This window comes from Trichomycterus rosablanca, chromosome 17 (assembly GCF_030014385.1).
Source record: "Trichomycterus rosablanca isolate fTriRos1 chromosome 17, fTriRos1.hap1, whole genome shotgun sequence".
In the NCBI taxonomy this organism is placed as follows: Eukaryota; Metazoa; Chordata; class Actinopteri; order Siluriformes; family Trichomycteridae; genus Trichomycterus; species Trichomycterus rosablanca.
In genome coordinates, this window is record NC_086004.1 from 10,836,508 (window position 1) to 10,849,014 (window position 12,507).

General features: G+C 38.1%; 1 protein-coding gene across 1 annotated transcript; it reads right to left on the reverse strand.

Moving 5' to 3' along the window:
- Nucleotides 1-3,412: 3,412 nt before the first annotated feature.
- Nucleotides 3,413-7,334, reverse strand: rps15 (ribosomal protein S15). The gene is made up of 4 exons (XM_063013105.1): nucleotides 7,238-7,334; nucleotides 6,713-6,798; nucleotides 3,912-4,146; nucleotides 3,413-3,554 (listed from the first exon to the last, which is right to left on the reverse strand). The coding sequence occupies exons 1-4, from the start codon at nucleotides 7,238-7,240 to the stop codon at nucleotides 3,441-3,443; spliced, it is 438 nt and encodes a 145-aa protein (XP_062869175.1). The 5' UTR covers nucleotides 7,241-7,334; the 3' UTR covers nucleotides 3,413-3,440.
- Between the last annotated feature and the right edge of the window lie 5,173 nt (nucleotides 7,335-12,507).

A 12,507-nucleotide genomic window follows, 5' to 3' on the forward strand; every position in this document is an offset into this window, starting at 1 on the left:
CTAAATCAAAACATTAACAAAATTTAGCCAGTTTGTGTTCATCCTTTACAGAAAGTTAAGAAAAATAAATATTAGGCTGTTCAAAAAAACAGCAGTGCCAGCAATTTTCATTAAAAACCTCAAAAAAATTATCTATAAACTGAAAAAAATGTTTGAGGTTTCACTTTACTTTAAATTACTGAATGAAGTTTAATTACTGAATGTTGCATTGAGTCGACCAACCTCTGGCACCTCTGAACAGGTATTCCAGTCCAGGATGATTAGACTACATTCCACAGTTCTTCTGCAATTTTGGGTTTTGCCTAAAAAAAACGCACTTCAGATATCAGCCCACAAGTTCTCTATGAGATTGAGGTCAGGGGATTGGGCTGGCCACTCTATTACCTCAATCTTGTTTGTCTGTAACCAAGATGTTTTGGGTCATTGTCATGTTAAAACACCTATTTTAAGGACATTTCTTCTTCGACATAGGGCAACATGATCTCCTCAAGTATTCTGATATATTTAAACTGATCCATGATCCCTTGTATGTGATAACTAGGCGTAACACCATGGTATGAGAAACATCCCATATCATCATTTTGTACCACCATGCTTTACTGTCTTCACAGTGAACTTTGGCTTAAATTCAGTGCTCGAGGGTCGTCTGACATACTGTCTACGGCCACTAGACCCAAAAAAAACAATTTTGCTTCCACCAGTCCACAAAATGTTGAGTCATTTCTCTTTGGACCAGTCAATGTGTTTTTTGGTAAATTTGAACCCATTCAGGACGTGTCTTTACCTTAACAACGGGACTTTGCAAGGAGTTCTAGCTGGTAAATTGGCTTCACGTAATCATCTTCTGTACTCACTGGTAACTTCAGATGGTCCTTGATCTTCCTGGAGGTGATTACTGGCTGAACCTTTGCCATTTTGGCTATTCTTCGATCCTTTCGAACAGTAGTTCCACGCTTCCTTCTGCGTCTTTCAGGTTTCGGTTGTCACTTCAAGGTATTTGAAGGTATTATCATTTTAGCTGAGCAGCCTATAATTTGCTGCACTTCTCTGTATGTTTTTTCCTCTACAATCAACTTTTTAATCAAAGTACTCTGTTCATCAGAACAATGTCTGGAACAACCCATTTTACCCAGTATTTCAAAAGCAAATGCGCTATGACCAACCTGTGCAACATTTGCCACCCTCCTACCTTAAATAAGGGCCAAAATTGACACCCGTTCTTCTGCAGAATGAATGACCATCAATTGAACTCCTCACTGCCATTATTTTGAACAACCCGCTTTCAATCAATGCTTCGATTACTCAGAATGAGCGGCATGCACATCCTAATTGTTGGGTTTGTTTTGTTTTCATTACTCTACTACACTTTCAAGTAAATTATTTGCCATGTAGAAATATCACTTCTACTAAAAAGTGATTTATGGAGTTAATGGTGTTGTACTGCTATTTTGTGCCCTGCGATGGACTGTCACCCTGTCCAGGGTGTTACTGTGTGCATTGCGCCCCTTTGAAGAGCTAGGATAGGCTCCAACACCCCCCTGCGACCCTAATTGGATAAGCAGTTAAGACAGTCAGAGTGAGTGTTCTTTTGACTTACTTTTTAAACCAGAGCTCTCAAAAGGGCTGTTTACCTTTATAAAGTGATTAAGGTAATTACATCATTAAGACGTTAAGTTACATGGAAACAAAAATTGGTCCAATCAGTCTTCTACTGATAAAGTGAAAACTGTTATCAGTGTGCAGTTTGGAAATAACTGCTTAAGGAGGGAATATTTTTTAATACACTGTACATACTGAAACTACCAAGTCAATAAAAACTGAGTGATGTTCAAGTCCTGTGGCATGACAACAGAAAAAGAATAAAATGTTTCAGGTACTTCAGTGTTGAAAAGTGGCAATATACTTTTGTTTATTCGGATTTTAACGTTATGTTTTACACTTTTGGTTACATTCATGACAGGAACTGTAGTTACTCACTACACAAGGTTTATCAGTTCTCAAGGTTATATCAAACAGTCTTGGACAATTCAGTGTCTCCAATTCACCTCACTTCAAAATCTGTGTTCATTTTTGGACAGGCTAATTATTGCACAATTGTAATCACTTTCAGCAGCAATGGGCTTAATCAAACCTGTACAGTATGTCACTATAGAAAAAACTGGCACAGCCAGCAAAAGCAGTTTTACAGCACATCATGTAAATGCAGCAAGCGTGTTTGGGTAAAGTCCATCAGTCAAAGCTGTAGGCTCACAATGCCTAGGCAATATAACCAAGTAAAATAGAACATGGCTATTCATACACAAATAGTTTGAAGAGGTTGTTTAAATCGTGATGTGGATTAACCTGTTCCAGATCCCCAGGTGGGTATTTCAACCTTTAAAATACTTGAACAAAAAATCATACATAACTATAACACCAATAAAAGTATGTAAAACAAATAAAAAACCTGCACTTTACCTGTACTGAGGAGAGCTGGCTGATGGCATACGTGGAGGGTGGAAGATTTTTCAATATGGATATAGTTTTTACCTTACCATATTGAGTGGCCAGTTCCTTCCACTTTCAGATTTGTAAATTACAATGAGCCCCCCCCCCCAGTTTAACTGTTCTTACTGCTTGCCTTTTAGGGTTGGTTGAATCTATTTTGCATTCATTATTACAGTTGTTTTCAACGACAAGCAATAAACTAATGATTTACAGAGCTTGTACAAATGATGCTTCGCAAACAGGAGCCAACACAAGATTGGCTTGGTTGGGACAAACCACATAATATTGGACGAATGGCAGGGTTTTACTGTATGTGCAATTCACAGTAATTATACATAACCATACAACCTGCTAAAAGCACATTTATTAACACTGCCACTACTGAAGTGTTTTTTTACTCATCACCACGACTTTGTGTATGAATCTTTATGGTTTCTTAACACTTTTACAGGAGCATGATAAAATGCAGTCCTGTCTGTTTTGGATAGGCAGCACTGCTTAAAAAAACATGTACTAAACAAAGGATACCAATCTTTCTGTTGACACTAGACCAAAATCTATAGTGCTTGAAATCTAGCTCAAGCTTATTGCCCTTAATTATGCCTTACATTTCCACAGAAAAGCACCCTAAACCTGAAGTAGAAATTAGCAGGAGCTGTTTTGCTGCAATACCAAGTTTGTGACCGCTACTACTGATTTTTTAAAATGCATTTATAACAAACGCTCTGCAATGCTGTGACCGCCTTTTTCTATTTACGTCTACTGCAATTCAAATCAGACCATACTTGTAAGCATTAATTCAAGTTGTAACCATCTGGAACAGGTCTTAATGCTTATAGCTCATTACACATGAAAACATTGGAAAAATGTAATAATTTTGCATGCATTTAAGTGTTTGTTTTTAAAAAAACAGGCTTACAGCAAATGTGTTGGAAGTCACTTTTATTTACTGCTTACTTCAGAGGAATAAAGCGGGATGAGTGGGTGGCACCAATACCAGGACGACCGTGCTTAACAGGCTTGTATGTGATGGAGAACTCCCCAAGGTAGTGACCAATCATCTCAGGCTGCAAAGAAATTCATTTTTGGATTAATTCTACGTTTTTATAGCTGTGTTTTCTACAGTAACCGGCTTAGCCATAATTTATTCTAAGGAACATGCTTTTTTTTAGTTTGAAGTAGTAGTTACAGAACGCTAATGTACTTTTGTAACATGCATGGAATAACAGAAACCATCAAAGATTATGTAAATAATTTTACATACAAGTTGCAACCGTTCTGGTAAGCGTACATGCTTAAATGTATATTTCCTGTTACAAGATGAATGCTTAGACCTTCCCTGCCCAAAGCTACTATCATAAGAGACATAAGACTAGTTGTCCCTAAAACGCATGTAGGGTAATATGTTGTACCCAGTACCTTACCTTAATTTCAACCTGGTTGAAGGTCTTGCCGTTGTACACGCCGACCATGGAGCCAACCATCTCTGGCAGGATGACCATGTCCCGCAGATGGGTCTTCACAACCTCAGGCTTTTCCATAGGAGGCGCCTCCTTTTTGGCTTTGCGCAGACGCTTAAGCAGTGACTGCTGCTTCCTCCTCAGGCCACGGTTCAGTCTCCTCCTCTGGCGAGCACCATACAGCTGCATGAGCTGCTCACTGAAATTTGTGCATACCATTTAGTCAAAACAGCAATTTTCTTAACAATTAAACTTAAAAGTTAAAATACAAAAGACTTAAATGTTTAGATCTACATAGTTACAAGTCATATCACTACTGTGAATAAATGAGGTAGCTCAGTCTTACCAAGAATAGCAACCAAACACTGACTATCACTATGCTGCCACATTAAACCCTAACAACTTGCAGAGCTAACCTAGTGGTTAATATTTCATAGGGAGAAGACAAATGGCTATTAAATGTGGAAAGCATCTCAGCACACGCAGTTTATATAAAAATCTCCTTTAAATTGGGCATGAATACAAGAACCTGCTGCCTGTATTTGATATTTCATTTTTCTTTTAACACCCCCTCCACCATCTTTGAAAGTCTAATGGTTAATTTAGGAAGTAAAGAGATCTGAGTACACTGCAATACACACCATAAAAGAATCTGCAAGACTCCATGAAAAAATAAAAATAAATAAACAAACTACACTGATTTATATGTTAACTGCTTATAGAAGTGTGGTTTTGCATAATCTAACAATTGTTTTTTAGATTTCATATAGCAGTGACACCCACAAGCAGTCCAAGCATCTTCATTGCTTATACCAGTGGTTCTCAAACTGTGGTACGTGAAGCAGCACGAGGTGGTACGCCAGATAATCTCGGAAAATTAATTACAGGCACCGAAAAAATAAACAATTTAATAATTATAAATATAAAAAAAAATGAAACAAAATGTGTAAATTACTAATAAAATCTGTTTCAAAGTTCTTATAATTCTGTTTTAATAAAATCTGTTTAATTGTATTAAAACGAATGTGTTTTTAAAAATATTCGGGGCTACGCAGCCACCGTACTTCATTACGTCTATACTTCAAGTTCGCGATTTCCATCTAGAAATTTCAGTAAAGTTATCAGTAAAGTTATCAGTAAAGTTATCAGTAAAGTTATCAGTAGCTCTCTCGCTTTTATCAGAGCAGATCTGCGTTTGAATCTCACTGCTCTCGTTCCTGACATCACCAGGCTGCTCCGCTAAACAGGCGCACTCACTGAAATGATCAGTGGTAACTGCATATATATTAGTGATGAGTCGTTCGCGAATGATCCGATTCTATTGAACGGATCTTTGAAATAAACGAAAGGAACCGAGTCTTTTATTTCTGCGCAGTTCTAGACTGTAATCCACCCATTCAGCTTCACATCAGTAGAGGGAATTAATCGTAAATTGTAATAAGAGCTGTTTATTGTCGATATTCAAATCCGAAACACTTTCAATATCACGGAGAGTGAGCGCACACACACACACAGAGAGAGAGAGAGAGAGAGATAGAGAGAGAGCTAGTAGTATAATGACAAATAATTGAGAAATAAACTATAAACTTATTTAATTGTGTTAAATCTGATTATTTCATGGCACTTATATTTTAAAGCAGAAACAAACACAGTCACATCTCTGCACAAGAGAGGATTGTTCTGAAACTTAATGCGATGCAACCACAGTGTGTCTCTTCTCTGTAGTTTTTTTCATTTTGAAGTAATTTTTTTTCTCGTTTAAGTGTTGTTTGAATTAGGCCTACATTTAAGGCAAGGTAGCAAAATTTTATATTAATATCGGGGCTGTCTTATAGCGCCTCCCGAAGAACGAAGAGCCATTTCTTTGAACGGCTCTTTAAAAGGAACCGAGCCAAAAGATCTGGCTCCCTTCAAGAAGCCATAATTCCCATCACTAATATATACACACACACACACACACCTAATTAATGTGTGCCATATGTGGTTCTGTGATGAGAAACATAGGTGGTACTTGGAACTTTTGGTTTGATAATGGGTGGTACTTGGTCTAAAAAGTTTGAGAACCACTGGCTTATACTATTGTACTGAAGCATAACGGCATGTAAGTGGCTTGTATGCAAGTCCAACAGAGCAAAAGTAAGTCAAATGCACAGATTTATGTTGCAAATATTAACACACACACCTGTACCTTGATATCCCTTTAAAAGAATCGTCAATAAAAGTTTTGGGCAGTATTAGCTCAGAAGTTAAGATAGAGAATGAGTAATCAAAGGTTGCTGGTTAAGCCCTACTACCACTAGACCTGTCCTTGTTGGGCCCTTGAGCAAGGCCCTTAACCCTCAATTAATCGCATTGTATTGCTACAAAAGTAAAAAATGTCAAAGTAATTTTTACAATTCTGACCTTTACGATCAATAACATACTTCTAGGTTACATGTTAATCACTGGCACAGAAAACCCTGCTCTCCAATCCTTACTAAACACAAGTTAGATGTATTATAGCAAGACATAGCCTAGTGGTTAGGTTACTGAACTAGTAATCACAAGGTGGCTGGTTTAAGACCCACCACTGCCAGGTTGCTGCTGTTGGGCCCTCGAGCAAAGCCCTTAACCATCAATAGTTTAGACTCCTTACTTGAACTGTAATGTAAGTTGCTCTGGAGAAATGTGTCTGCTAAATGCCAAAAATGTAAATTATATGCAAGACTGCAGTGAAGTTGCTTAGTGCTGTGAAGTGAAGGAGAAAGGGGTTTTAAGGTACTCACTAGGACATATCCAGGAGCTGGTCCAGGTCCACTCCTCTGTAGGTGAACTTCCTGAAAGTACGCTTCTTTTTCTGCTCAGCGTCCGCCTGAACACATACAAAATATTCCAGTCAAATTTCAAACCAGAAAGGCAAAAAAAAATGCTCGATGCTAGCGCGCTAGCAACAAAAGACTTGGCTAAATGACTTTCACCTGCTGCCCTTAAACACATATTTATCACCACTGCTAATGTATAAGGTAAAAATAAAAATAAAAATATATATATATAAGGCTGTTTAACTCTTAAATATGGGAAAATAACTAAAGTAAGGTAGACTGGCGAGGTTTGGCTAACGACTGTAATCGCTAATCCAACTAAGCTTATCATATTAATCAAACTAAAACAACCGCCATCTCAAAATAAAGTTATAAAATGATGCAGTAACACATAAAGGCTTGAAATAAATAAAAAGGCGCTTCACTTTCTTCACATTTATTAAGGATTGTATTAGATTGTGTAAAACGTTACGAAAAACGGCATCCTACCATCTTGAGAGAGTCACCGGAAAAGGAAGAAGCGGCTGCTTGCTCGCGCAGAAAAAAACCTGTTTGGTGTGACGTCAACACATTAGGGCGCCAACTACCGCTGCGGAGTGGTGACTACCATTCAGTGGTGGTAAATTCGGTTCATTTCATGGACTCGGGTTAATCTGAGTCACTGAGTCACAACTAGGGTTGCCAACCGTCCCGTAAAATACGGAATCGTTCCGTATTTGGAAACTAAACGCGGTGTTCCGTATTGAACAGATACGGGACGCGCTTTGTTCCGTATTTTTATCAGTGGGAGAGAAATGCTGCAGATTAGACTGTTCAATACTAGAGCTGGGCGGTTCCTGAATCACCCGGGTTAATGATTCGAATCTTTGTACTGAATCAGGAATCACGAGTCCGAAATCTCAATGAACCCGGATCCTACGAGTCCTCTGACTGGCTGCTGCTAAGTATACAAGGCGAGTGAGCCGACTCACTGGAAACACCTCTGACTCAGATGATTTGGCTGAACCGACTTCACTCCAGTCCGTGAATCTAAGTAATAAGTTAAATATTACAATAAACAAGCGGTTAAACACACGGTATTATCAGTAGTAGTGGAAGAGATTAGTAATGCAGCATATTTTCTTGTAAGCAAAAGAACAAAATATAGTTATATTATTATTAAAATGCAAATGCTTACAGGCTACTTTAGTACTGTACCACTTAAGGAGTATCATAGCCACCATGGTAATTTTAAACCCTTGACCCATTAATATACCCATCTGATTGGTAGGTGATTCAACCCCCCCTCCCGCATGGTCAAGATTTCACTTAAAAAAAAAGTGTTAACTTGTCACTGATAAGAGAAGTGTGAGGTGCCAAGAGAATTAAGAGAGAAGGATTTATTTACAGAAGATGAGTGCATGGTCGCAATCAGAATGTCAGTACAAGTGACTCAACTGACTCAAGTGACCCAAGTAAACCGGATCACATCACTGAGTGACTCAAATAATAATAAATCAATAAAATGAACCGAATTTACCACCACTATAAATACTCCGCTGTTCGAGTAGCGCAGTGGGCAGCACGCATCGCGCACGCTCTTCTGCCTTAGGTTCCTATCCGGCTTAGGGCGAAACTAAAGTAACACAAGCAGGGCCGGTGCAACCTTACCTGAATTAGACAGTTGGTTTATGTTCCCTACACAGTGCACTAGATTGTATATCAGGTCACGGATTTATGTTCCCTACATAGTGCACTAGATAGTGTATTAGATAACGCATTCATGTTCACTACATAGTGCACTAGAAAGTATAACTAGATGATGATTTGTGTTCCTTGCATAGTGCACTCGATAGTTTATTACATAATTAATTATGTTCCCTACATAGTGCACTAGATTGTATATTCGATCATAGATTTATGTTCCCTACATAGTGCACTAGATTGTATATCAGATAACGGATTAATGTTCCCTACATAGTGCACTAAACAGTATATTAGACAATTGATTTATGTTCCCTACACAGTGCGCTAGATTGTATATCAGATAACGGATTTAATACACGATCGACTGCATGTTTTTGGACTGTGGGAGGAAATCGGAGCTCCCGGACGAAACCCACGCAGACACTGGGAGAACATGCAAACTCTGCACAAAAAGGACCCGGACCGCCCTGCCTGGGAATTGAACCTAGGACCTTTTTGCTGTGATGCGACAGTGCTACCCACTAAGCCACCATGTTGCCCTACTTTTTGTTTGATAATGTCTTAATTATTATTAAGTACTATAACCGTAAGGCTGTTTTTTTTATTTCAACGGTTCTCAAATATTTTAGACCATATACCATGTACCACATTGGGAATGTAGCGGCCCAAACAAGTGTTCAACATTTTTTGTTACTTTTAGTGCATATATTCACTCAGATGTACAAACAAAATGTGACTTTGTACAGAACAGACATGTGGACAAATACTTAGAGACCCAAGGCAATACCATGAGCACTTTCTTGAAGGGGTATTTTTGGTATCCTTTAGTTATTTAGGGAAAGAAATAATTAGCTGTTCACAGCATTGTGCTTTTGGCAAAGCTTATGATGATCCCTCTGATAAACCTAATTTTAAAATCCTTTAGGTAGGGAGATTCATGCAGCCAGCTAATGCACGGCTTGTTTTGGCTTTATGCTTGGGGTTGGCAGATTTAGTTTTTCTGCCAATGCGATTAAATATCTGAGTATTTCATTCTATACACATTACCTTTGATGATACATGAAGTAGGGTCATCATCTTTTCTTTTTCAAAAAAGAGGACACTACACAAAAAGATGGGAAGCATAGGGCCAAAGGGGGAGGTGTTTGCGTTGAAGGGGGTTAAGAACCTGGTGGCACCATGGCAATGTTTTTGTATATGACTGGAAGTGGTGGTTTTGGGTAAAGACCAGTAAAAAATGTCATTACATCCTACATACCCAGTAAATCTTATTCATTTTAATTTAACCTTTAAAAGTTTTTTCTATCCAATTGCATATGATGTACTTAGTAAGTCTCAGTACATCTGTACACCCTAATCAAGGCACCAATCCATTGCAGGGAAACACACATTTACTCACCTCTTGAGGCGATTTGGAGTAGCATTCCCACCTTCTGCAGGTTTTATAAAGTTAGGAAAAACGAGACATTAAAGGACATTCAAAGTAAATGCCAGCCAAGTATTTTTTAGGTTAACTTTATTGTTTAGATTTTTTTTAGACATTAGAACAGTGGTAGCTTAGGTACTGGATTAGTAATCAGAAGGTTTCTGATTCAAGCCCCATCACCCCCAGGTTGCCACTGCTGGGCTCCTGAGCAAGGCCCTTAAACCATCAGTTGCCTCCATAAAAGCATCTGCTAATGTGTGGTAACGGTAATGAAATATTGTGTGAAATATTGTGTTCTAGGCACATTGGTTAAAAAAGAATGATGAACCATGCAATACCATCCCTTGCAGGACTGAAACATCCTCTGATGGCCTATCACATTTAACACTATTGACAAGATTACTGCCCAAAGTAATTATGGTAGTTAACTACATTGCAAACATGTCAGGAGGCATACTGACAGCACTACTTTTTATCATAAGCCATGGTTAAAGAAAAATTATGATTCTGAATTAAAAAAATTACATCAAATACAAAAATTGCAGGCTGAGCTTTTATAAAATGTGTTAAGTATTTATTCAGTAAATTATTCATCTGTCTTTAGTAACCATTCGACCCTTATCAAAGCCATGACAGGTCCTGAGTGTATTCCGGAATCACGGCAGAAATACAGTTTGGAACTGTAACTCATCACATTTAACACATTCATACTCACTACATAATTAATTTAACAAGTTCAAAGTTAAAAAAAAATCATCTCAGTTTATAAATCTCATTTCTGGAAAAGTTGGGACATTTTGTAAAATGCAATAACATTCACAGTATTTAGCTGAAGCTTTTATCCAAAGCAAATTAAAATTGTGATGGTAAACAATTCAAGTAATTGAGGGTTAAGAGCCTCACTCAAGGGCCCAACCTGGCAGATGCCGGGCTTAAACCTGCAACCTTTTGATCACTAGTCCAATACCGTAACCAGTAATCTACCACTGTCCAACAAAATAAGAATCTGTGATTTGGTAATTCTCTAGAAACTTTAATTAACTGAGAAAAGTACAACCCCAATTCCAATGAATGAATGAATAAAAACAGAATATGATGATTTGCAAATTCTTTTCAACCCATATTCAATTGAATACACTACAAAGACAAGATAATTAATGTTCAAACGGATAAACTTTATTGTTTTTTTGCAAATATTCACTCATTTTGAATTTGATGCCTGCAACACGTTCCAAAGAAGTTGGGACAGGGGCAACAAAAGACTGGGAAAGTTGAGGAATGCTCAAAAAAACACCTGTTTGGAACATTCCACAGGTGAACAGGTTAATTGGAAACAGGTAAATGTCATGATTGGGTATAAAGCGAGCATCCCCGAAAGGCTCAGTCGTTCACAAGCAAGGTTCACCACTTTGTGAACAACTGCGTGAGCAAATAGTCCAATAGTTTAAGAACGTTTCTCAACGTGCAATTGCAAGGAATTTAGGGATTTCATCATCTACAGTCCATAATATCATCAAAAAATTCAGAGAATCTGGAAGGCCGAAAACCAACTTTGAATGCCCGTGACCTTCGATCCCTCAGGCGGCACTGCATTAAAAAACCGACATCATTCTGTAACAGATATTACCACATGGGTATTACCACAGGTGGGGCAGTCCGGGTCCCTTCTGTGTGGCCTTAGCATGTTCTCTCCGTGCCTGCGTGGGTTTCCTCCAGGAGCTTCGTTTTCCTCCCAAAGACATGCAAGTGAGGTGAATTGGAGATACAAAACTGTCCATGACTGTGTTCGATATAACCCTGTGAACTGATGAACCTTGTGTGATAAGTAACTACCGTTCCTGTCATGAATGTAACCAAAGTGTGTGAAACATGATGTTAAAATCCTAATAAATAAATATGCGTGCCCTTCTACTCCTCAGATGGCACTGCATGCAAATCTGTTATACTACTGTAATAAATACAGCCACATAAGCTTTGGAATATTTGGGAAAAAACATCGTCACTATACACAGTTCCATGAAAAAAAAGCAGCCTGAAAGTCTATTTAAAAAAAAAAAAAAAGTTAAACACCAAATGAATCCTAGCCGGGGCTCATCTCAGATGGATGTGTGGAAATCAATGTAGAATTATCTGGGTCAAAAACAAAAAGACAATCCAGTGACTGTTAAGGCACAAAGGCCAACGTCTGACATGGTATTGGGGTGCATCAGTGCTCACAGCATGGGTGACTCGAATATGTGTGAAGGTACCATTGATGCAAAGGGATATATTGGAATTTTAGTAAAAAAGATTTGCCATCAAGGTATCATTTTTCCTTGGAAGTCAATGTTCATTTCAGCATGACAATAGCAGACTGTGTTACAACAGCATGGCTTCATAAACACTGAGTGCGTGTGCTTGACTGGCCTGCCTGTGGTCCTAATTTGTCGCTGACTGAAAATGTGTGGTACATTATAAAGAGGAGAATCAGACAATAGAAACTACTGACTTCTGAGCAGCAAGATTCAGTGTACTCAGTTCCCAAATTAATAAAAGGTGTAATTAATAGAAAAGACAATGAAACAGTTACACATGCCTCTGTTCCAACTTTTTGGTGTTTTGCAGTTATAAAATTAAAAATTTTGGTTATATTTAGAAAATACAACTA